Source organism: Anomaloglossus baeobatrachus, chromosome 4, assembly GCF_048569485.1.
Source record: "Anomaloglossus baeobatrachus isolate aAnoBae1 chromosome 4, aAnoBae1.hap1, whole genome shotgun sequence".
Classification (NCBI taxonomy): domain Eukaryota; kingdom Metazoa; phylum Chordata; class Amphibia; order Anura; family Aromobatidae; genus Anomaloglossus; species Anomaloglossus baeobatrachus.
The window spans coordinates 76,733,454-76,756,095 of record NC_134356.1 but is presented as its reverse complement, the minus strand read 5'-3'; the positions used below and the strand labels follow the sequence as shown (position 1 = coordinate 76,756,095).

The window sequence follows — 22,642 nt, the reverse complement described above, 5'->3', positions numbered from 1 at the left end:
GCACATGTGCGAGCGCTGGAGACTAAGTCCAGATTTCTTGCTACTGCACATGTGCGAGCGCTGGAGACTAAGTCCAGATTTCTTGCTACTGCACATGTGCGAGCGCCGGAGACTAAGTCCAATCTTGGAGCCATTGCACATGTGCGGGTGACATCATCGCTGACACGAGGTCACATGTCTCTGACACCTTCTATGCCGATTGGTCGCTGGTCATGTGCTTCTGACGTCTTGCTCGGTGATAGGCCAGCATGACGTCACTCCTGTCATTCTGGCAGCGGATTGGCTCTGGTGTCCTCCATCTTGGATGAGGCACAGAGTCTATATAAGACCCTGAAACACGCCGCATGGTGCTCAGTCCTCTTGGTTCATGCATATGAGTAGACGCTCTGTGCGCGTTCCTCTAGGCATTCCTCTGTCTATGCTAGGTGAGCGCTACCGGCAGGGTAGCGTTCTTATACCTTACAGCTTCGGCTGCTGTCCGTATCCTTACCTCTTAGGGGAGCGGACATAGGCAGGTGCCTGAGGCACATGGTCTGTCTGGGCCTTGTGGTTCGACTCGTAGGTGGACGTTGCCGCTAGGGTAACGTTCCTTATACTGCATCTGGCAGTTGTTCGTATCCTCGCACACTAGGGGAGCGAACAGAAGTAGGAGCTTTGTGCGGCTTACGCTGCTGTTCGTCTCTTTTGCACCACTAGAAGAGCGGACCTAGGCAGGTGCCATATCTAGTGGTTCGTGTCCTCGCACACTAGTGGAGCGAACGCAGGTAGGAGCTTTGTGCGGCTTATGCTGCTGTTCGTCTCTTTTGCACCACTAGAAGAGCGGACCTAGGTAGGTGCCATTTCGCACACATTGCCTTTGTCTCTGTGATTATTAACAGAGATCATTCCACACACCCTCCAAGTAAGGGAGGAATTGCTTTACTTACTTATTATATCCTTCTGTGAGTTAACAGAGGTATTGCACTCTGCCATAGTCTGCAGCAAAGTCTTTGCACGGTGGACCCTGACTGTCTGATACTCCTTTCGGTTATTATCAGACAGCCCCCCGTAACAGATAACATGAGATGAAAAAATTTAATTCACGTTTCCAAAGTGTCTGCTCTTTTAGTAATGTGAAGTATCTGGTTCCATGTATGACTGATGGGTTTATAATCCTCTTTTTTACAGACTGTGCGCAGGTGTATAGGTAAATCTAGCACTATATCCCAAAGCAATATTAACTTGTACCCATATATATTTTGCTAGGATATCACTGGAGTAATGATATAGTGGGATGTTGTAACTAATACATTATGTGGGCCTAGGCCACATACTGAGTCACTGTAAACATTTACACTATTGATATTACTTTTGGAGTGAGAAGATACACTCTTAAAGCCTGCTGTCACCTGGAAGAGCCTGAATTTTTACCATACACTCAAACCCAGAATTTCTATTTTTATTTGAAGTACAGATATTATTTTATCTTGTACTTAGAACATACACATGGAGCCAAATTTATCTTAACATGGATAACCCAGCAGTAGGATACCATGGCACAGAAAAGTATTGACAATGAATTTCGACTTAGGTCAATATATTCTGTGTTAACCTTCTGTGACAAGTTTTTTAGACTGTGTGTTATTTGTCAATTTATACTTGGCTGCACTGTATATCACTATATATATATATATATATATATATATATATATATATATATATACATACATGTATATATATAGTTATAGGGATATAAAGATGATATATAAATATATATATATCTCAAAAGTACCATCATGAAGCCTACAAAAGAGGAAGAGAATGGAGTGATTATTTCTACAAAGCGGGGAAAAAATTTCATACCAATTTGCCACATGTGCAGCTGTTTAGCTACTGTCTGTCATGGGAATCAAACTTGATTAAGCATTGTATAAGTCATATCAAGAAAATGTACTCCAGCTTTGGGCAACAGTTCAAAATATTACATATTATGAAGCTAAAACAGCAACTATATTAATGAGAAAATTAATTGAAATACTATGTCAAAAGAATGACAAAAGTATTTTAGGAGAGATACCTTTATAGGCTAACCAGAAAAATTATATCAGCAAGCTTTCAGAGCATCAAGGCTAACACGGTACCACAATATTACCTTGTATTGCACATAATGAGAAAGTTAGAATTTCTTAAGCCCCCGTCACATTTAGCGACTTACCGAAAACGATGCGGCCTAATAAGGATCGCTGGTAAGTCGCTGGAAGGTCGCTGGTGAGATGTCACACAGTCAGACCTTACCAACTACTCAGTAATGATACAGGTCGCAGTAGCGACCTGTATAACGATCTCTGCTGTCATTGGGACCCTGTCACACAGTGTCATACATAGCGATGCGTCCGTCCTGCCCAGCAGGATATCGCCTTTGAAGAAAATAAACCAGAACAGTGTGTAACGATCAGCGATTTCACAGCAGGGGCCAGGTCACTGCCTAGTGTCACACATAACGAGATCGCAGGTGATACCCCTATTTCATCACAAAACCTTTGACTCAGCAGCGATCTCGCTAGCGATCTTGTTGTGTGAGAAGTACCCCTTAGTCTTAAGGACATCCTATCAAGACTTAACCTATTTACCCAAGGGAAGAGAAGGATGAAAAGATCCAATACATATTCTACTAATAATTAAAAAAATAAATGAATATATATATATATATATAAAAATATAGTTATGTATGTATACACATACACATATATATATATATATATATATATATATATATATATATATATATATATATTGTTTACAAATATTCATTTAAGGTACTAATGAAGAGTAAAAATGAAGTATTACTATATGATGATGAAACTGGCAAAGCACCAATAATATTTTTATTTCCTTAATGGTATTTTTTCTATTTCTAAGGCTATTACAATTGTCGTTCTTCTCTATGCTTATTGTACTATCTATCTAACTATCTATCTGTAAATCATACTAAGATGCTACTGCTTTTTGAGTAATAATTATGAGGGTCAAAATCCACTTTTTAATTTAAACAAATCATTATTTTTTACTTTTTATTTAATTTTAAGACCCCATGTGTACTTTGATATGTATGTTATACTAAATTTAAATTTGGGACTGTCTAGACAGAAGTCAATATTCTTACCAAATTTCTAGTAAACAAAAGTTAATATTCTTACCAAAATTCTAGTTTAAATTAGTTTTTCTATTTATGAGGAAGAAAATTTGTAAAAAAACCCACTTACTGTTAAATAATAATAATAATATCTATTATAATTACTGTTATAATTTTATTCTTATATTTCTTAATACAAATATAAAACAAAATTAGCTATGTTAGATCCATTTTATAAATAATCAAAACATGGCTATAGCAAAGTATAACAGAAAGTTTAATTGTTGGGTAAACAAAGAAAAACAATTTATACAATGTATCTACTTAAAGATGTTCTTTGATAATATTCAATTATGAATATCAAATGTAAAGAATGCATACACATTTTTTCTCAAACAAAAAATACATACCTGATACGCAACTTAAATATTAAGCACTAGATGGCACTCCTCACCAACTCATAGCAGGAAGGAAAAAGGAAATACATTTCTTCATCGCTAAATGAAATTCTTGCTGCAAAGATTCCGGCCATGACAGATTTTTTTTTTCAAATTTCTTCGAGCTTCCATCAGCATTAGTGCCTTTATTACTGGAGAATCATCACCTCCACCTTCTCTGATTTTAAGAAATGCTGAATCAGAGACTGGATTATCAAACAAGGAGCAGGTTTGTCCATTTCTTTTTGTTGCAAATATCGTGGGATGTGGTCCTGAGTCAGCTGCATTATATCATCCCTGAGGAGTCCAAGCATGGCACCTTTGTCGGGAGAATTGCTCAGGATCTTGGACTGGATATAGGTGAGATTAATTCCAGAATGTTACATATTGTCTCTAGGGATGAGAAGGAATATTTCCAGGTTAATCTACAGAATGGGATCTTATTTGTTAAAGAGACAATAGATAGAGAAATGCTGTGCCCAGATACACCCTTTTGTATAATTCCTCTGCAGGTTATTGTAGATAAGCCTGTGCAGATGTATCGTGTAGATGTAGAAATAGAGGATATCAATGACAATAGTCCAGTATTCTCCTCTAGTGTGACTAATCTTGTCATATCAGAAGTAAAACCTGCAGGATCTCGATTCCAATTGAATATAGCATCTGATCCAGATCTTGGGACAAATTCTATCACCAATTATGAGCTCAGTGCAAATGATTATTTTGCTTTGGATTTCCAAAAATATATAAATCAAATCAAGTCATTGGAGCTTGTGCTGAAAAAAAATTTAGACAGAGAGAAGCAGTCTGTGCACAATCTGTCCCTTACAGCTTATGATGGAGGAAAACCAAGGCTGAGTGGCACCACACATATTATTGTTACTGTGGAAGACTTTAATGATAATGCTCCTGTGTTTGATCAGCCATTTTACCAGTGTAGTGTTAATGAAAATGCTGCAGAAGGAACCTTAGTGTTTAAGCTGAATGCCACTGATCTGGATGCTGGGAAAAATGGGGAAATACTGTATAGTTTTAGCAATATGGTGTTAAGAGAGACAAAGGAAGCATTCATCTTAGACAAACACACAGGAGAAATAAGACTTAAAGGCATGTTGGATTTTGAAACTAAAAAAATATATGAAATTCAGGTTGATGCTATTGACAATGGAGAAGTTCAATATGTTGGACATTGCAAAGTTCTGGTGACTGTTATAGATATCAATGACAACCCTCCTGAGATGACAGTGACATCATTATCAGTTCCAATTCCAGAAAATTCCCCTCAGGGTACAACAGTTGCCATCATCAGTGTCTATGATAAAGATTCAGGATCAAATGGAAAAGTCCACTGCTTCATTTCTGAGCCTTCCCCATTTAAGGTAAATCCAGCTTTCATGAGTGATTTTTCATTAATCGTGAATGGACCTTTGGATCGAGAAGTGAAAGATGAATATGAAGTTACAATAACTGCAAGAGATGAAGGTTCTCCGTCCCTGTCTACCTCCAAAACTCTGAAGATTGATGTAAGTGATGCCAATGACAATGCTCCAAGATTTTCCCAATCAGTAGATACAATATTAATTAAAGAGAACAACCCACCAGGGTCACATATATATACAGCATCAGCCTCTGACCCAGATATTGGTCAGAATTCATTCATTACTTACTCAATTAGGGAACGCACAATTGATGGAATTCCTATTTCTTCATACATTTCCATTAATCCAGAGAATGGGAAGGTATTTGCTTTAGTTTCATTTGACCATGAACAGATTACATATTTCCAGTGTCACATAAAAGCCACTGATGCTGGTCTACGAGCCCTCAGCTCTAACCTTACTCTAAATATATTCATTGAGGATATTAATGATAATTCTCCAACATTCACCCCACTTCATTCTGCATTAACAATCAAAGCTTCAAAGTCAGCAGAACCTGGACACCTGATAACTAAAGTGAAGGCCATAGATCTCGATTCTGGATACAATGCTTGGACATTTTACAAGTTAAAGGATCTTGGAGGATCTGGAAAATCTCCATTTATCATTGCACATCAAACTGGAGAAATTACTTTGAAACGGTCATTTACAGATTCTGATAATGATGAGTACAGATTGCATGTAGTAGCTCAGGATCATGGGGAACCGGTCATGACGTCAGAGGCGCAAATTGTCATATCTGTGGTGGAGGTCGGAGAAGAATTGAAGTTTGATAATCAAGAGGTCAAGGGGAATTTTGATGAATTTTCTGATGCTAATGTTTACTTAGTTGTTGCAATCTGTGCTATATCAAGTATTTTTCTTATTACTCTGATTGTGTTCACTGTGCTAAAATGGCAAAAATACCGAGACGAGGTCAATGAACTTAAAGAAAATTACAGAATCTGCTCCAACACTGGAGGGAGCTGGATGTATTCCCAACACACTCAGTATAACATAAGTTCCAATTCAATCAGGCCTAAAAGTGACTTAATAGTTTTCACTCCAAATAACTCTCAGACCTTAGGGAATGAAGAGCAAGTCAATCCACAAGCGGTCGTGTTAAACTCCTCCTATATGGTAAGCAAATAATTTAAAATAATTATATTTTTAGAATAGTATAAGAAATAGTTAATGGTTTGTTTATTTTAATCTAATACAATATAAAACTTTTAGAAATTGTAATTTAATGTTTGCAAAGCTTGTAAATAAAATAAAGATATAATACTGTACATTAAACGCTTCATGACAAAATTCATATTATGTAAGATGCATTCAAGGCTTCAGCGTGTTTGGAAGCAAAAATGTCTTTACTTAGCCGGAGGAAGGCAAAACTCGAAGAGGCATATGCTAATTTCCCCATAATATTTGAAATATTCCTTCCCAATTACACATATGGCATAAGATTGTTTACTTCTCCCAAAATCTAGTACTCACAACCCTTAATATTACATTTTTTGAAAAAGGCACCTATTTCCTCTTTGCGCTTGTTTAGTGAATAAACCACTACTTCCTCCTTTGGAAGATAGTTTTATAGATAATCTGCTCTCACAGTAAAGAATATCTGTCCGTGATTGGACTAAATCTTCTTTTACCTGTATGTGGAGGATACACCCTTGTTATTGTTGCAGGCCTATTTTTAAATAGACTATTAGAAATATTTCTATTCTGTACATTTATGTAAATGTCCATTGTAATAAAATTGCCCTTACATGTTTATTTTTTCAAACTAAATAACCCTAAACTTGATAACCTGTCCTGTTATTGGAGTTCTCCCTTTTCCTTAATAAACTTGGTCCTTCGTTTCCTGACCTGCTCCAGTTCAGTTATGTCTTTCTTATTCATTATAGAAAAAGACTGACCTAAGCTCACCATTGTGAAAGGTACCCTAATCTTTCTCCCAATTTCTGGCTAGAATCCCACCACGGACAAAGTGGAGGTTAACCGCACAGTACTTATATAGAGAAGCGAAACAAATGATCCAGCAAGGAGTCCAACTTGGCAAGAATAAAATATAGCTTTTATGGCATATTCATAGAAGTCCAAGGCAGTGGCAGTGGACCTAGAAGAAGGCGATTTCTTGCCAAAACGCAGTCTTGTAAAACTGCTATCTGCAGTCAGTGTGCCCACTGATGAATTTATATGAATATACAATAAAAGCTATATTTTATTGCCAAGTTGGATACATTGCTGGGTCATTTGTTTCTCTTTTCTTATACATTGAAGCCCAAAACTGTATTCAGCATTCAAAGTGTGGCATGCCTAGGAACTTCTATATAAACAAAACTATGTTCTTCTCATGGGCCTCTAAGCCATTTTTAATGCAACCCATGATTTAGCAGTATCTTGTTAGCACTAATCACTAAAGTTGAACTTGCTGTCTTCTAATACACAGCTTGAGACAGTTTTACCTAATGTACTATTTTTTTCAAATGTGTACACTTACTTTTATCTTTCCATATGTACACGTTAGCTTTATCTATAATAAACTTCATACTGTATATCAGTTTTGGGCCCAAGTCTCCAACTTACCTAAATCCCTCTATAATAATAAATTACTCCATCATTGTTTATTACCTTTCAAATATTAGTATCATACTAAATACAAAAAGTCTACTCTTTATGCCCTCAACAAGATTGTCAATAAAATTATTTAAAAGATAAGGGCCCAATACCAACCCCTGTGGATAGCAATTGTTAACTATGTCCAAGGCAACACCATTAATAACACCCTCTCTTCCTATTATTGAATTAGTTCATAACCTAATTACGCATATGCTCTTCTAGTCCCATTGTTCTCATTTTATGTACAAACCATTTATATAGTACCATATTAAATGTCTTTTAAACGGCCAAATAGACAATATCCATGACCTTACCAAGGTCAAGTTTGGAATGCAGCTCCTCATAGACGCTGATCAGTTTAGTTTGACAGAACCAATCATTATTTTGCACATGCTAATTTGATTAGTTTTATTGAAATACCCAAAAATAGAAAAAAAAACCTAAAGGGTTTTGTTGGCAATTGAAGTTAATCTTATAATCCTACTGTTTCCATGCTCAATTTTTAAATTATTTTGGAAAATTGCAATTCAGAACTTATACCATGATTAAAGGGACCTGTTAGGAGCAATATGCACCCAGAACCACAAGCAGTGGGTGCATATTGCTAATCCCTGCCTAGCAGTCCATGTATACGCTACCATAAATAAACAGATCTTTAGAAAAAGTATTTCTAATGATCGTTTATTGTATGCTAATGAGATCAGGGACTAGTCGCAAGGGCGTGAGTTCCTTTGGCTAGTTGGCCCCCTTAGCATGTTAGCACACCCTTGTGGGAATACTAACATGCTAATTAATAGACAGAGATGTTGCACATACCTCAGTCTTGATGGCAGCTGATGGAGGATGGATACATACTGCGCATGATCTGGAGTCCCCAGGACTTCCGGTCATGAGCACTATACCTCACTGAAACCGGGAAGCTTACACCCGGCATCAATTTAGTGCACATGATCGGAAGTCAAGAGGTCTCTTGATCATGCGTAGTGCGCATCCATCCTCCGCCGGCTGCCATGAAAAGTGAGGAATGTGCAGCAAAGCTGAGCATTCATTAGCATGTTAGTACATCCACAGGGGCCGACAAGCTAAGGGAACTCATGCATTTGCAACTATTTGTGGGCCTGATCAGCATATAAGACATGATCTTTAGAAATACTTTAAGTTATGTTTATTTATGTTAGTGTATACAGAGACTGCTAAGCAGGGATTACTAATATGCACCCAGAACTGCCCGTGGTGCTGGGTGCATATTGCACTTGACAGGTTCCCTTTAAACCTAAATGAGCAGGTTTACTACTTCACTGCTCACAATATGGAGTTTTAAGTTATTTCTTTTAAATTTGAATTGTATAGGCTTCATGCACACCTTTTTACTCTAGGCCAGTGATGGGCAGGCCTGCAGATACCCAGGATCGGCGGGTCCACATGGGTTTAAAAAATAACCCAGTTCTGGCCCAGAATAGATCCCAGATATCTGCTTGGACACTTGTCCACATATAAATCTATGGGGACCCGAATCCGGTGCTTTAAAATTACAGTAGAAGGGATAGTGGGATTAGAGCAACCATGTTACACTTACCAGTTTCCTGCGTGGCTGGAATGCTACTCCTGGGGCCATGTATTAACCTCATGCATATGCACTGCTTCCCCCCCTATCAGCAGTCCTGGTGTCTGTGAACAGTAAGAGAGTTGAGAGTCAGACCACGCCCCCACTCTTTGTAACAGTGTGTCTGACTCCAACCAATCGCAAAGGCTATGTGTGTCCCTATCATGGTGTAAAAATAAATAAATAAAAAAATTTGGTGTGGGGGTCCCTCCATATTATGTTACCCAGCACAGATAAAGCATACAACTACAGGCTGCAGCCACTAGCCGTGTGCTTATCTTGGCTGTGTATGAAAATAACACGGACCCTATGTGGCTTTTTTAAAATTATTTAAATAAATAATTTAAAAAAATGGTGCATGGTCCCTCAAGTTAATACCCAGCCATGATAAAGCTGATAGCTGGGCGCTGGAATTCTAAGGTTTGGAAGACCCATGGTTATTGGGCTCTGCAGCATAAGAACTCCGAGCCAGGGATGGTATTTGGATACTTTTGAAATGACACGGATCTCGACTTTTACAGTCTGGGTCCGCCCATCACTTGACATTTCTATCTTTTATATATTTTTGAATATTGGCTCCACATTTAGTATTCGCTGGTCCTGTTGTACAGATTTTGTTATTATGAAGCCATTAAAAATTACATAATGGTCTGTCTATCATGGTACTTAATTCCTGCAGTACTTTGGGGTGTATGTCATTTGTACCAGCGATTTGTCTACTTAGTGTCTTTAAGGTGGCACAGTTTCCCCACTGGGTTAAGCAACTTACATTTGAAGGAGAATTTATGGTATCCCTAAGTAAAAATGTCATGTCATTAAATTTTCCTGAATTACATCTATAGGTAACACATTTATTAGATTTGCTTTTCCCCCATTCAATTTCACAATTTCACCCACATTATTTTTAAGAGGTTCAAAACTATCATTTTCAACTCTCTTACTGTTCTTGTAGCGAAAATATAATTTTGGATTATTCTTACTTTCTTTGACAATCTTTTTGTTTCAATCTTTGGGGCCATTGTTTTTATTATTATTATTATTATTATTATTATTATTATTATCTTTATCCTCTTGCATTTATTCTCTAAACACTATTTTTATGTAATTTTCTGTGACTTTACTGCTATATTTAATCGTAGTGTTTTTCTTCCATTTCTAACTTTTCATTGTTATAAGGCATAAATTATGCACATGACTAATTCAGAATGTTTAAAGTAATATGTCTATTGGTTGTGTACAATTGTTTTAAGCATATTGTCCCAGTTAATTGTATTACAATAGTCTTTAGACAATGAAAATTAACATTTCTAAAATGCTGTCTTTTTATAACCTCTGTGCTGAATATGTTATTAAAGCATGAAAACTTATTATATTTTGGTCAATATTGTAAATTTGATATTCTGTCTAGTCTATTGGTTAAAATGATAATGCACACCATTCCACCTTCTTGTGGGGTCCAGGACAGAGATGAATAGATCGTGCAATATTGGAATTTGAAGGAGTCTTTGAAATTCTTTTTGTGTCCTTTATTATACTCTATTGTCTCATCATATGTACAGCCATAATGGGCCTCATGAGAACCAGATTCCTGGCTTAATGTGAGTGGCCCAGGGATTACAGTGATCGCAATGGGAATCAAAAGTTGCAATGTGGACTGAATCAATTACAAAATAAGTTTTTCTTGTAAGTCAGAGACGGATACAGCCATCGAAACATCTTTGCAGAAAATAATCACTTCGTTCAATCCTGCCTCCCTAACTGGCTCTCACCAACCACATGGAAGAGTTGATTTTTTTTTACCATTCTTAACAGATTTTGATTAACTTATGATTAGAGGGAAAGGTTTCGGAAATATTTATGGTTTCACCAAAAAAGGCAGAATCATTTACATTTATTGTCATAATAGAAAAGAATAGACTAACATAAGCTCACTGATCTTGAAGTTCTCCAGGTTCGCCATCCCAAGTATATATTTCAGATCCCCACATGGAAATGGAAGAGCGGACTAACGCAATGGCAAATATAGAACATAGGGTAGCAAAATTCCAGTGGAGAAAGGAACTTCCATATATTCCATAAAAGAAGATTATAAAACTACGCGTTTCGGTATTATAATTTCATACCGAAGTGCATAGTCTTATAATCTGCATCCTCCTTACATATTAATGCTGGTTTTTCTACTTGTAATGTTTTTAAGTAAGAAATAAAAATCAAGTTTTATGCAATAAATGGACGTTTGTGTCTATGCTAGAACTTTCTTACCCTATGTTCTACATGTACTTAAAATACAACCACATTACACACTGTTCAAAAATGCTACTACTGACCTCCATTTTCATAAACAGTATGGGTCTAATAGGGGATAAATTGCAATGTTGACTTAATTCCATTTTGTGTTGGGATTATTATTCTATAAACTAGTAGAGAAATTGTAATTATAATGTGAAAGCATTTTAATATTAATGGCCTGTCTTTATTGATTTTCAATAGTAGTAATATTTTCACATTTTAGAGAATATCATTGCACGAAACCACCATCGCTTCATGAAAATCCGTTTCTGTAAATCAAATCTTTCTTTTTATAAAGTGCTGAGCAGGATCTCTAGATATTGATGGCAGTCGTAAATACTTTTGGACTTTTCTAAAGTATTTGTTTTGGTTTCTGAGAAGGGGTTATGCAAAACATTTAAAACAATCTGTTGTATTTTTTAGTTTTGTTTTTGGAGACAATTTTGGCAAAATGTTTTGAAAAATTTTTCGTGAAAATTTAAATTTGTTTATGACAGAGATTTTACAATTAGGGGCAAATTTATTGTTTGCATTTTTATGCTAAATTTCTAATATGATTAAATATAGTTTTTTTTTTAAAAAAAAATTCAGATAGAGTAAGCTTATGAATGCCCGGAGAATAATAAAAAAAGGTAAATAATAACTGTCTTGCTTTTACTTGCTGAACAACCACGTCAATATGTTTTACTTAAATATGAAGTTTGAATGCACTTGAGGTTGAGTGCTGATCTACAGTATGAGACCTAATATGTTTGAAAACAAATTATATTGATGACATACAGATAAAGCCAATTTTATGTTAATACAAACAACCAACCTGAAATATTATGGCGCGCAAACGTGTAATTTGCCCCCTACTCTAATATAGGACAATAATTTTTGTAATGTTGGAGATTAACCATTATTTTAATTGTTATATCATAAATCAATAGTTCATATTAAAATAAGAAACTTTGTAATATATCTTATCAGAGAAATCTGCTTCTTTCTATTTTTGGACTGATCCTTCATTTTAAAAATTCACATTTCACATGTAAAATCTATTTTCAGTATAGAGAAATGTTTACATTACTGAGATAGGAGATGGCATTTGGTGCTCATAACATTTTATGTAGATGAAGGGGGAAGAGGAAGGAGAAGCTTTGCCTTTTCCATCTCCTACCTCCTCTCTATACAAAATCTTATCAGTAAAGCAACAACTATATTAACCATAGAACGCATACCTGGGGCCTCGCAGGCCTGCTAGGTTACTTGTTTTCTATTTACTTTAGTTAGAATTTTGAAACTCTAGGTATTCCTCAGGTTTATAGCTGTTAGTAATTTCCAGTTGTTCATATATTTTTATGTTATATGCATTTTAGTAAAACAACTCTTTCTTGGGACTACTCCATATTCACATATTTGGAGCCTCTTAGTCCTGTACTTGGTTTACATGTGATCCTCAGTCTTTTTGTCTGTACTGTAGCTGGGGAAGACTTTGTCTTTATCTTGTCTTACTTTGTCTTTGAACTTTTGATGCCTACCATGATGGAGCGAAGCAACACGAAATGCTTGCCAATGCAAGTTACGGAAGCTATGATCCAATGTGGTATACATTTTCAGGAACATCCAGAGCCAAGAGAAAAAAAAGAAAGCACTGTTATATTGTCCAGCAAAGATGGAAAGGAAATCTGAGCGTTTCTGTACTACTTGTAGACAAAATGTCTGCAGGGAACAGTCTTCCGAAATATGTGAAAAATGTTGGGGTAATCAGTAATATTGAATAGGGAAGTTTTTGAAAAGAAATCTTCCTACACCATGTTTACTGCAACTTTTATATAAAAGACTTTTAGACAAAAAAAAGTTTTATATATATATATATATAAAAATATATACAGTGCTGGCCAAAAGTATTGGCACCCCTGCAATTCTGTCAGATAATACTCAGTTTCTTCTTGAAAATGATTGCAATCACAAATTCTTTGGTATTATTATCTTCATTTCATTTGTTTTCAATGAAAAAAAATAAAAAAAATTGTCATAAAGCCAAATTGGATATAATTCCACACCAAACATAAAAAAGGGGTGGACAAAAGTATTGGCACTGTTTGAAAAAATCATGTGATGCTTCTCTAATTTGTGTAATTAACAGCACCTGTAACTTACCTGTGGCACCTAACAGGTGTTGGCAATAACTAAATCCCACTTGCAGCCAGTTGACATGGATTAAAGTTGACTCAACCTCTGTCCTGTGTTCTTGTGTGTACCACATTGATCATGGAGAAAAGAAAGAAGACCAAAGAACTGTCTGAGGACTTGAGAATCCAAATTGTGAGGAAGCATGAGCAATCTCACGGCTAAAAGTCCATCTCCAAAGACCTGAAAGTTCCTGTGTCTACGGTGCGCAGTGTCATCAAGAAGTTTAAAGCCCATGGCACTGTGGCTAACTTCCCTAGATGTGGAAGGAAAATAAAAATTGACGAGAGATTTCAATGCAAGATTGTGCGAATGGTGGATAAAGAACCTCGACTAACATCCAAACAAGTTCAAGCTGCCCTGCAGTCCGAGGGTACAACAGTGTCAACCCGTACTATCCATTGGTGTCTGAATAAAAAGGGACTGTATGGTAGGATACCCAGGATACCCCACTTCTTACTCCGAGACATAAAATAGCCAGGCTGGAGTTTGCCAAAACCTACCTGAGAAAGCCTAAAACATTTTGGAAGAATGTTCTCTGGTCAGATGAGACAAAAGTAGAGCTTTTTGGGAAAAGCCATCAACATAGCCTTTACAGGAAAAAAAAGAGGTATTCAAAGAAAAGAACACTGTCCCTACAGTCAAACATGGTGGAGGTTCCCTGATGTTTTGGGGTTGCTTTGCTGCCTCCGGCACTGGACTGCTTGACCGTGTGCATGGCATTATGAAGTCTGAAGACTACCAACAAATATTGCAGCATAATGTAGGGCCCAGTGTGAGAAAGCTGGGTCTTCCTCAGAGGTCATGGGTCTTCCAGCAGGACAATGACCCAAAATACACTTCAAAAAGCACTAGAAAATGGTTTGATAGAAAGCACTGGAGACTACTAAAGTGGCCAGCAATGAGTCCAGACCTGAAGCCCATAGAACACCTGTGGAGAGATCTCAAAATGGCAGCTTGGAGAAGGCACCCTTCAAATCTCAGGGACCTGGAACAGTTTGTCAAAGAAGAATGGTCTAAAATTCCAGCAGAGCATTGTAAGAAACTCATTGATGGTTACTGGAAGCGGTTGTTCACAGTTGTTTTGGCTAAAGGTTGTGCAACCAAGTATTAGGCTAAGGGTGCCAATACTTGTGTCTGGCCCATTTTTGGAGTTTTGTGTGAAATGATCAATGATTTGATTTTTGTTTCATTCTCTTTTGTGTTTTTTCATTGCAAGCACAATAAATGATGATAATAATACCAAAGAATTTGTGATTGCAATCATTTTCAAGAAGAAACTGAGTATTATCTGACAGAATTGCAGGGGTGCCAATACTTTTGGCTAGCACTGTATATGTATATATATATATATATATATATATATATATATATATATATATATAAAGAATTATGTAGAATGCATATATTGGGCGTTTTAAGCCGGTGTAACTGTAATGTTTTGAAATATTCACATCTCAAATAAACTTTGAAAAGGATTTCTATTTGAGTTACTCCATGTTATTTGCACACAGGCCTAAAAGGCACCAGGTATATGAAAGTGTAGATTTCTATGGTTGCGTGTTCTAGGGTTAATGACAATGTAAGATCTTAGCTTAGAGAATATGCTATCCCTTAGCTTAGTTGCTCAAGGGAAGAGAAAGATAAAAGGAACCAATACATATTATCCTAATAAGAAAACAACTTGATTCACAATTTTTAAATTTTTAATTATTTACTAATATTGATTTACGGTATTACCAATTTAGATTAATAATGAAGTACAGTACGATGGTGAAATAGCTAGAATTCTAATCACATTTATTGTCTTACTTTTATTTTTCAATTTTACTATTAATAAGACTATTAAAATTGTCAATCCCTATATTTTTTATATGTATTATCTATCTATCTATCTATCTGTCTATCTCTAAATGATCCTAAAATACTAATTCTATTTAATAAGTAATAGAAGGTATCTAGATCCATGTTTTTACTTTTAGCAAATCATTGTTACGTTTATTAAAAACGACATCTGTGTATTCTTCTGAAATTTTTATTCAATTTAAATTAGGGACTTTTTGTAAAGATGCCACCATTGCCAAACCTCACCTGCCAAATTTCTAGTTTAAAAAAAGTATTGCTATAATGGGATAAAAAGTAAAGGAAATTTATAATAAATTTTAATGACCATTTTATATAATATTATTATTATTATTTTATACCAATCTAAAATAAAATTAGTTCTTTTTGATCCAATAGAAAAATTATCAAACCATGGCTAATGCAAGGTATAATAGAATGTTTAATTGCTAGGTAAATTTTCATTTAATATTCTTTACAATGTATTTGCTTAATATGTTATTTGATCATATTTGTTATGAAGAACAAATAAAAAAAATACCTACCTGACAAGCAATCTAAATATTTAGCACTAGAGGGCACTCCTCACCAACTAATAGCAGGAAGGAACGAGGAAATACATTTATCCATCGCTAACTGATATTCTTGCTGCAAGGATTCCGGCCATGACAGATTTTATTTTCTAAATTCCTTGTGATTTCCTCAGCATTAGTGCCTTTATTACTGGACAAATCTTCACCTCCACCTTCACTGATTTTAAGAAATGCTGAATCAGAGACTGGATTATCAAACAAGGAACAGGTTTGTCCATTTCTTTTTGTTACAAATATCGTGGGATGTGGTCCTGAGTCAGCTGCATTATATCATCCCTGAGGAATCCAAGCATGGCACCTTTGTCGGGAGAATTGCTCAAGATCTTGGACTGGATATAGGTGAGATGAATTCCAGAATGTTACATATTGTCTCTAGGGATGAGAAGGAATATTTCCAGGTTAATCTGCAGAATGGAATCTTATTTGTTAAAGAGACAATAGACAGAGAAGGGCTGTGTGCAAATACACCCTTCTGTATAATTCCTCTGCAGGTTATTGTAGATAAGCCTGTGCAGATGTATCATGTAGATGTAGAAATAGAAGACATCAATGATAATAGTCCTGTATTCTCCTCTAGCGTGACTAATCTTTTCATATCAGAAGTAAAACATGCAGGATCTCGTTTCCAATTGAAGATAGCATCTGATCCAGATCTTGGGACAAATTCTATCACCAATTATGAGCTCAGTGCAAGTGAATATTTTGCTTTGGATTTCCAAAAATATATTAATCAAATCAAGTCATTGGAGCTTGTGCTGAAAAAAAATTTAGACAGAGAGAAGCAGTCTGTGCACAATCTGTCCCTTACAGCTTATGATGGAGGAAAACCAAGGCTGAGTGGTACAATACATATTATTGTTACTGTGGAAGACTTTAATGATAATGCTCCTGTGTTTGATCAGCCATTTTACCAGTGCAGTGTTAATGAAAATGCTGCAGAAGGAACTTTAGTGTTTAAGCTGAATGCCACTGATCTGGATGCTGGGAAAAATGCAGAAATACTGTATGATTTTAGCCATATGGTGTCAGGAGAGGCAAAGGAAGCATTCATCTTAGACAAATACACAGGAGAAATAAGAGTAAAAGGCAAACTGGATTTTGAAACTGTAAATATGTATGAAATCCAGGTTGATGCTATTGATAATGGAGATGTTCAATATGTTGGACACTGCAAAGTTCTAGTAACTGTCATAGATGTTAATGACAACCCTCCTGAGATGACAGTGACATCATTATCAGTTCCTGTTCCTGAAAATTCCCCTCAGGGTACAACAGTTGCCATCATCAGTGTCCATGATAAAGATTCAGGATCAAATGGAAAAGTGCATTGCTACATTTCTGAGCCTTCACCATTTAGGATAAATCCAACTTTCAAGAGTGATTTTTCATTGACCGTGAATGGACCTTTGGATCGAGAAGTGAAAGATGAATATGAAGTTACAATAACTGCAAGAGATGAAGGTTCTCCATCCCTGTCTACCTCCAAAACTCTGAAGATTGATATAAGTGATGCCAATGATAATGCTCCAAGATTTGTCCAGTCAGTAGACACAATATTAATTAAAGAGAACAACCCACCAGGGTCTCATATATATACAGCATCAGCCTCTGACCCAGATATTGGTCAGAATTCATTCATTACTTACTCAATTAGGGAACGCACAATTGAGGGAATTCCTATTTCTTCCTACATTTCCATTAATCCAGAGAATGGGAAGGTCTTTGCTTTAGTATCATTTGACCATGAGCAGATTACATATTTTCAGTGCCACATAAAAGCTACTGATGCTGGTCTACAAGCACTCAGCTCTAATCTTACTCTAAATATATTTATTGAGGATATTAACGATAATGCTCCCACATTCACCCCACTTCATTCTGAATTAACAATCAAAGCTTCAAAGTCAGCAGAACCTGGACACCTGATAACTAAAGTGAAGGCCGTAGATCTGGATTCTGGATACAATGCTTGGACATTTTACAAATTAAAGGATCTTGGAGGACCTGGAAAATCTCCATTTATTATTGCACATCAAACTGGAGAAATCACTTTGAAACGGTCACTTACAGATTCAGATAATGATGAGTACAGATTGCACGTAGTAGCTCAGGATCATGGGGAACCGGTTATGACGTCAGAGGCACAAATTGTTATATCTGTTGTGGAGATCGGAGAAGAACTGAAGTTTGATAATCAAGAGACCAAGGGGAATTTTGATGAATTTTCTGATGCAAATATTTATTTAGTTGTTGCAATCTGCATCATATCAACTATTTTTCTTATCACTCTGATTGTGTTCACTGTGCTAAAATGGCAAAAATACCGAGAAGAGGTCAATGAACTAAAAGAAAATTACAGAATCTGCTCCAACACTGGTGGGAGCTGGATGTATTCCCAACACACCCAGTATAATATAAGTTCCAATTCTTTTCGACCTAAAAGTGACTTAATAGTTTTCACTCCAAATAACTGTCAGACACCAGGGAATGAAGAGCAAGTCAATCCACAAGCAGTAATGTTAAACTCCTCTTATAAGGTAAGAACAATAAAATAAAATATTTTGTGACTGCTTTCAAAGATCTCATTTACCTTACAGTTTATTACAAATGAAAAAAAGTTTGCCACTTTCAAATTTGGCACAAGCCTTCTACATTCGGATTCATGTTCGAATGACCGAGCGCTTTTCTCAAAATCAACAAACTTTGGTTTTGTTCATTAACTATTTGTGGTTGCACTAATGCTTTTCTTCTGCCTTATAATCCCTTTTACTAGGAAAGTGGTGCTGTATGATGAGCTGGAGGGTATGTTTGATGAGCAGAGGGGGTGTGGAGGGGTCAGAGGAGCGTCGGACTGTTTTATTTTTTTTCTTTATGTGTGCATGGTCCAGCAGTCAATCAAGGTGCAAAAAACATCCCCAACATTCAGACAAATGGGCTTGTGTAATTGGATGCTTAAGTCTCATGTTCCTCTGCATAAAAAAAGGGACATGAGGGGTCGGTGCCATTTTGTGATTCATGCAGCTTATTGATGGTGCTGCTGATGCTGCTAAACAGATAGTTATCTTAGCTAGGAGGTTTAATTTTAGCTAGTTTAGATTGATAGGAGGCCACTAGTGTAGAATAGGGAAATGCAGGGGCGTGAAGTGTAGGGAAAGTTGTATGCCACAAATCGACATTTCATCAGTGATTGCAATTTATGTGACCAAGACCAAAATTTTCATTTCATCATCTAGATAAAGAATGCAAAATCTGTGGTCCAGCCAAAAATTGCCATTTTTTTATCTAAATAAAGGTTGCAAAATCTGTGGTCCAACCACAAATTGCCATTTCATAATCAAAATAGAAATTGCTACTTTGTGTTCCAGCCACAAGTTGCCATTCCATTATCTAAATAGAAATGTCAAAGTCTATGGTCCAACCAAAATTTGCCATTTCATCATCTAAACAGATTGCAAAATCTGTGGTCCAGCCAGAAATTGCTACTTCATCATCTAAATAGAGATTGCTACTTTGTGGTACAGGCAGAAATTGCAATTTCATCATCTAAATAAAGATTTCAAAAATACAGTTAGGTCCAGAAATATTTGGACAGTGACACAAGTTTTGTTATTTTAGCTGTTTACAAAAACATGTTCAGAAATACAATTATATATATAATATGGGCTGAAAGTGCACACTCCCAGCTGCAATATGAGAGTTTTCACATCCAAATCGGAAAAAGGGTTTAGGAATCATAGCTCTGTAATGCATAGCCTCCTCTTTTTCAAGGGACCAAAAGTAATTGGACAAGGGACTCTAAGGGCTGCAATTAACTCTGAAGGCGTCTCCCTCATTAACCTGTAATCAATGAAGTAGTTAAAAGGTCTGGGGTTGATTACAGGTGTGTGGTTTTGCATTTGGAAGCTGTTGCTGTGACCAGACAACAAGCGGTCTAAGGAACTCTCAATTGAGGTGAAGCAGAACATCCTGAGGATGAAAAAAAAGAAAAAATCCATCAGAGAGATAGCAGACATGCTTGGAGTAGCAAAATCAACAGTCGGGTACATTCTGAGAAAAAAGGAATTGACTGGTGAGCTTGGGAACTCAAAAAGGCCTGGGCGTCCACGGATGACAACAGTGGTGGATGATCGCCGCATACTTTCTTTGGTGAAGAAGAACCCATTCACAACATCAACTGAAGTCCAGAACACTCTCAGTGAAGTAGGTGTATCTGTCTCTAAGTCAACAGTAAAGAGAAGACTCCATGAAAGTAAATACAAAGGGTTTACATCTAGATGCAAACCATTCATCAATTCCAAAAATAGACCAGAGTTCAATTTGCTGAAAAACACCTCATGAAGCCAGCTCAGTTCTGGAAAAGTATTCTATGGACAGATGAGATCAAGATCAACCTGTACCAGAATGATGGGAAGAAAAAAGTTTGGAGAAGAAAGGGAATGGCACATGATCCAAGGCACACCACATCCTCTGTAAAACATGGTGGAGGCAACGTGATGGCATGGGCATGCATGGCTTTCAATGGCACTGGGTCACTTGTGCTAATTGATGACATAACAGCAGACAAGAGTAGCCGGATGAATTCTGAAGTGTACCGGATTATGCTTTCAGCCCAGATTCAGCCAAATGCCGCAAAGTTGATCAGACTGCGCTTCATAGTACAGATGGACAAAGACACCAAGCATACAGCCAAAGCTACCCAGGAGTTCATGAGTGCAAAAAAGTGGAACATTCTGCAATGGCCAAGTCAATCACCAGATCTTAACCCAATTGAGCATGCATTTCACTTGCTCAAATCCAAACTTAAGACGGAAAGACCCACAAACAAGCAAGACCTGAAGGCTGCGGCTGTAAAGACCTGGCAAAGCATTAAGAAGGAGGAAACCCAGCGTTTGGTGATGTCCATGGGTTCCAGACTTAAGGCAGTGATTGCCTCCAAAGGATTCGCAACAAAATATTGAAAATAAAAATATTTTGTTTGGGTTTGGTTTATTTGTCCAATTACTTTTGACCTCCTAAAATGTGGAGCGTTTGTAAAGAAATGTGTACAATTCCTACAATTTCTATCAGATATTTTTGTTCAAACCTTCAAATTAAACGTTACAATCTGCACTTGAATTCTGTTGTAGAGGTTTCATTTCAAATCCAATGTGGTGGCATGCAGAGCCCAACTCGCGAAAATTGTGTCACTGTCCAAATATTTCTGGACCTAACTGTATGTCGTCCAGCCACAAGTTGCCATTTCATCATCTAAGTAGAGATTGCAAAATCTGTGGTACAGCCAAAAATTGCCCTTATATCATCTAAATAGAGATTGCAAAATCTGAGGTCCAGGCAAAAATTGCCATTTCATCATCTAAATAGAAATTGCAAATTCTGTGGTCCATCCAAAATTATTATTTCATCATTTAAATAGAAATTGAAAAATCAGAGGTCCAGCCAAAAATTGCCATTTCATCATCTAATTAAAGATTGAAAATTCTCTAGTCCAGCCACAAGTTGCCATTTCATCATCTAAGTAGAGATTGCAAAATCTGTGGTACAGCCAAAAATTGCCCTTTTATCATCTAAATAGAGATTGCAAAATATGAGGTCCAGGCAAAAATTGCCATTTCATCATCTAAATAGAAATTGCAAATTCTGTGGTCCATCCAAAATTGCTATTTCATCATTTAAATAGACATTGCAAAATCAGAGGTCCAGCCAACAATTGCCATTTCATCATCTAATTAGAGATTGCAAAATCTGTGGTCCAGCCAAAAATTGCGATTTCATCATTGAAAAAGAAATTGCAAAATCTGTGGTGCAGGCAAAAAAATTACATTTCATCATTTAAATAGAGATTTCAAATTCTGTAGTCCAGCCACAAATTGCCATTTCATTATCTAAATAGAGATTGCTACTTCATGGTCCAGGCACAAATTGCCATTTTATCATCTAAATAGACATTGCACAATCTTTAGTTCGGCCAAAAAAATGCCATTTCATCATCCAAATAGTAATTTAAAAATCTGTTGTCCAGCCAAAAATTGCCATTTTATCATCTAAATAGATATGGCAAAATCTGATGTCCGGGCAAAAAAAAATGCCATTTATCATCTAATTAGAGATTGTAAAATCTATGGTCCAGCCAAAATTGCAATTTCATCATTGAAATAAAAATTGCAAAATCTGTGGTACAGGTAAAAAATTCGATTTCATCATTGAAATAGAGATTGTAAAATCTGTGATACAGCCAAAAATTGCTATTTCATCATCTAAATAGAGATTTAAATTCTGTGATCCAGCAAAAAATTGCCTTTTTATCATCTAAATAGAGATTGAATAATCTGTGGTACAGCCAAAAATTGCCACTTCATAATCTAATTAGAGATTTCAAATTCTGTAGTCCAGCCACAAATTGCCATTTCATTATCTAAATAGAGATTGCTGCTTCACGGTCCAGGCACAAATTGCCATTTTATCATCTAAATAGACATTGCACAATCTTTAGTTCGGCCATAAAATGCCATTTCATCATCTAAATAGTAATTTAAAAATCTGTTGTCCAG

General features: G+C 36.3%; 1 protein-coding gene across 7 annotated transcripts in view; it reads left to right on the top strand.

The window, feature by feature from the left end:
* LOC142303212 (protocadherin alpha-C2-like) overlaps positions 1–22,642 on the top strand; it is a 465,288-nt gene that overhangs the window by 100,069 nt on the left and 342,577 nt on the right. Inside the window, exon 1 of one of the 7 annotated variants that reach the window (XM_075344420.1) lies at positions 3,622–6,107. The exons of 5 other annotated variants lie outside the window; for them this stretch is intronic. In XM_075344420.1, the coding sequence (XP_075200535.1) occupies positions 3,741–6,107 (2,367 nt within the window). In that variant the 5' untranslated portion in view covers positions 3,622–3,740. Of the gene's footprint in view, positions 1–3,621; positions 6,108–16,127; positions 18,632–22,642 lie in introns of those variants that run through there. One more of the 7 variants, XM_075344418.1, reaches the window with a different exon arrangement.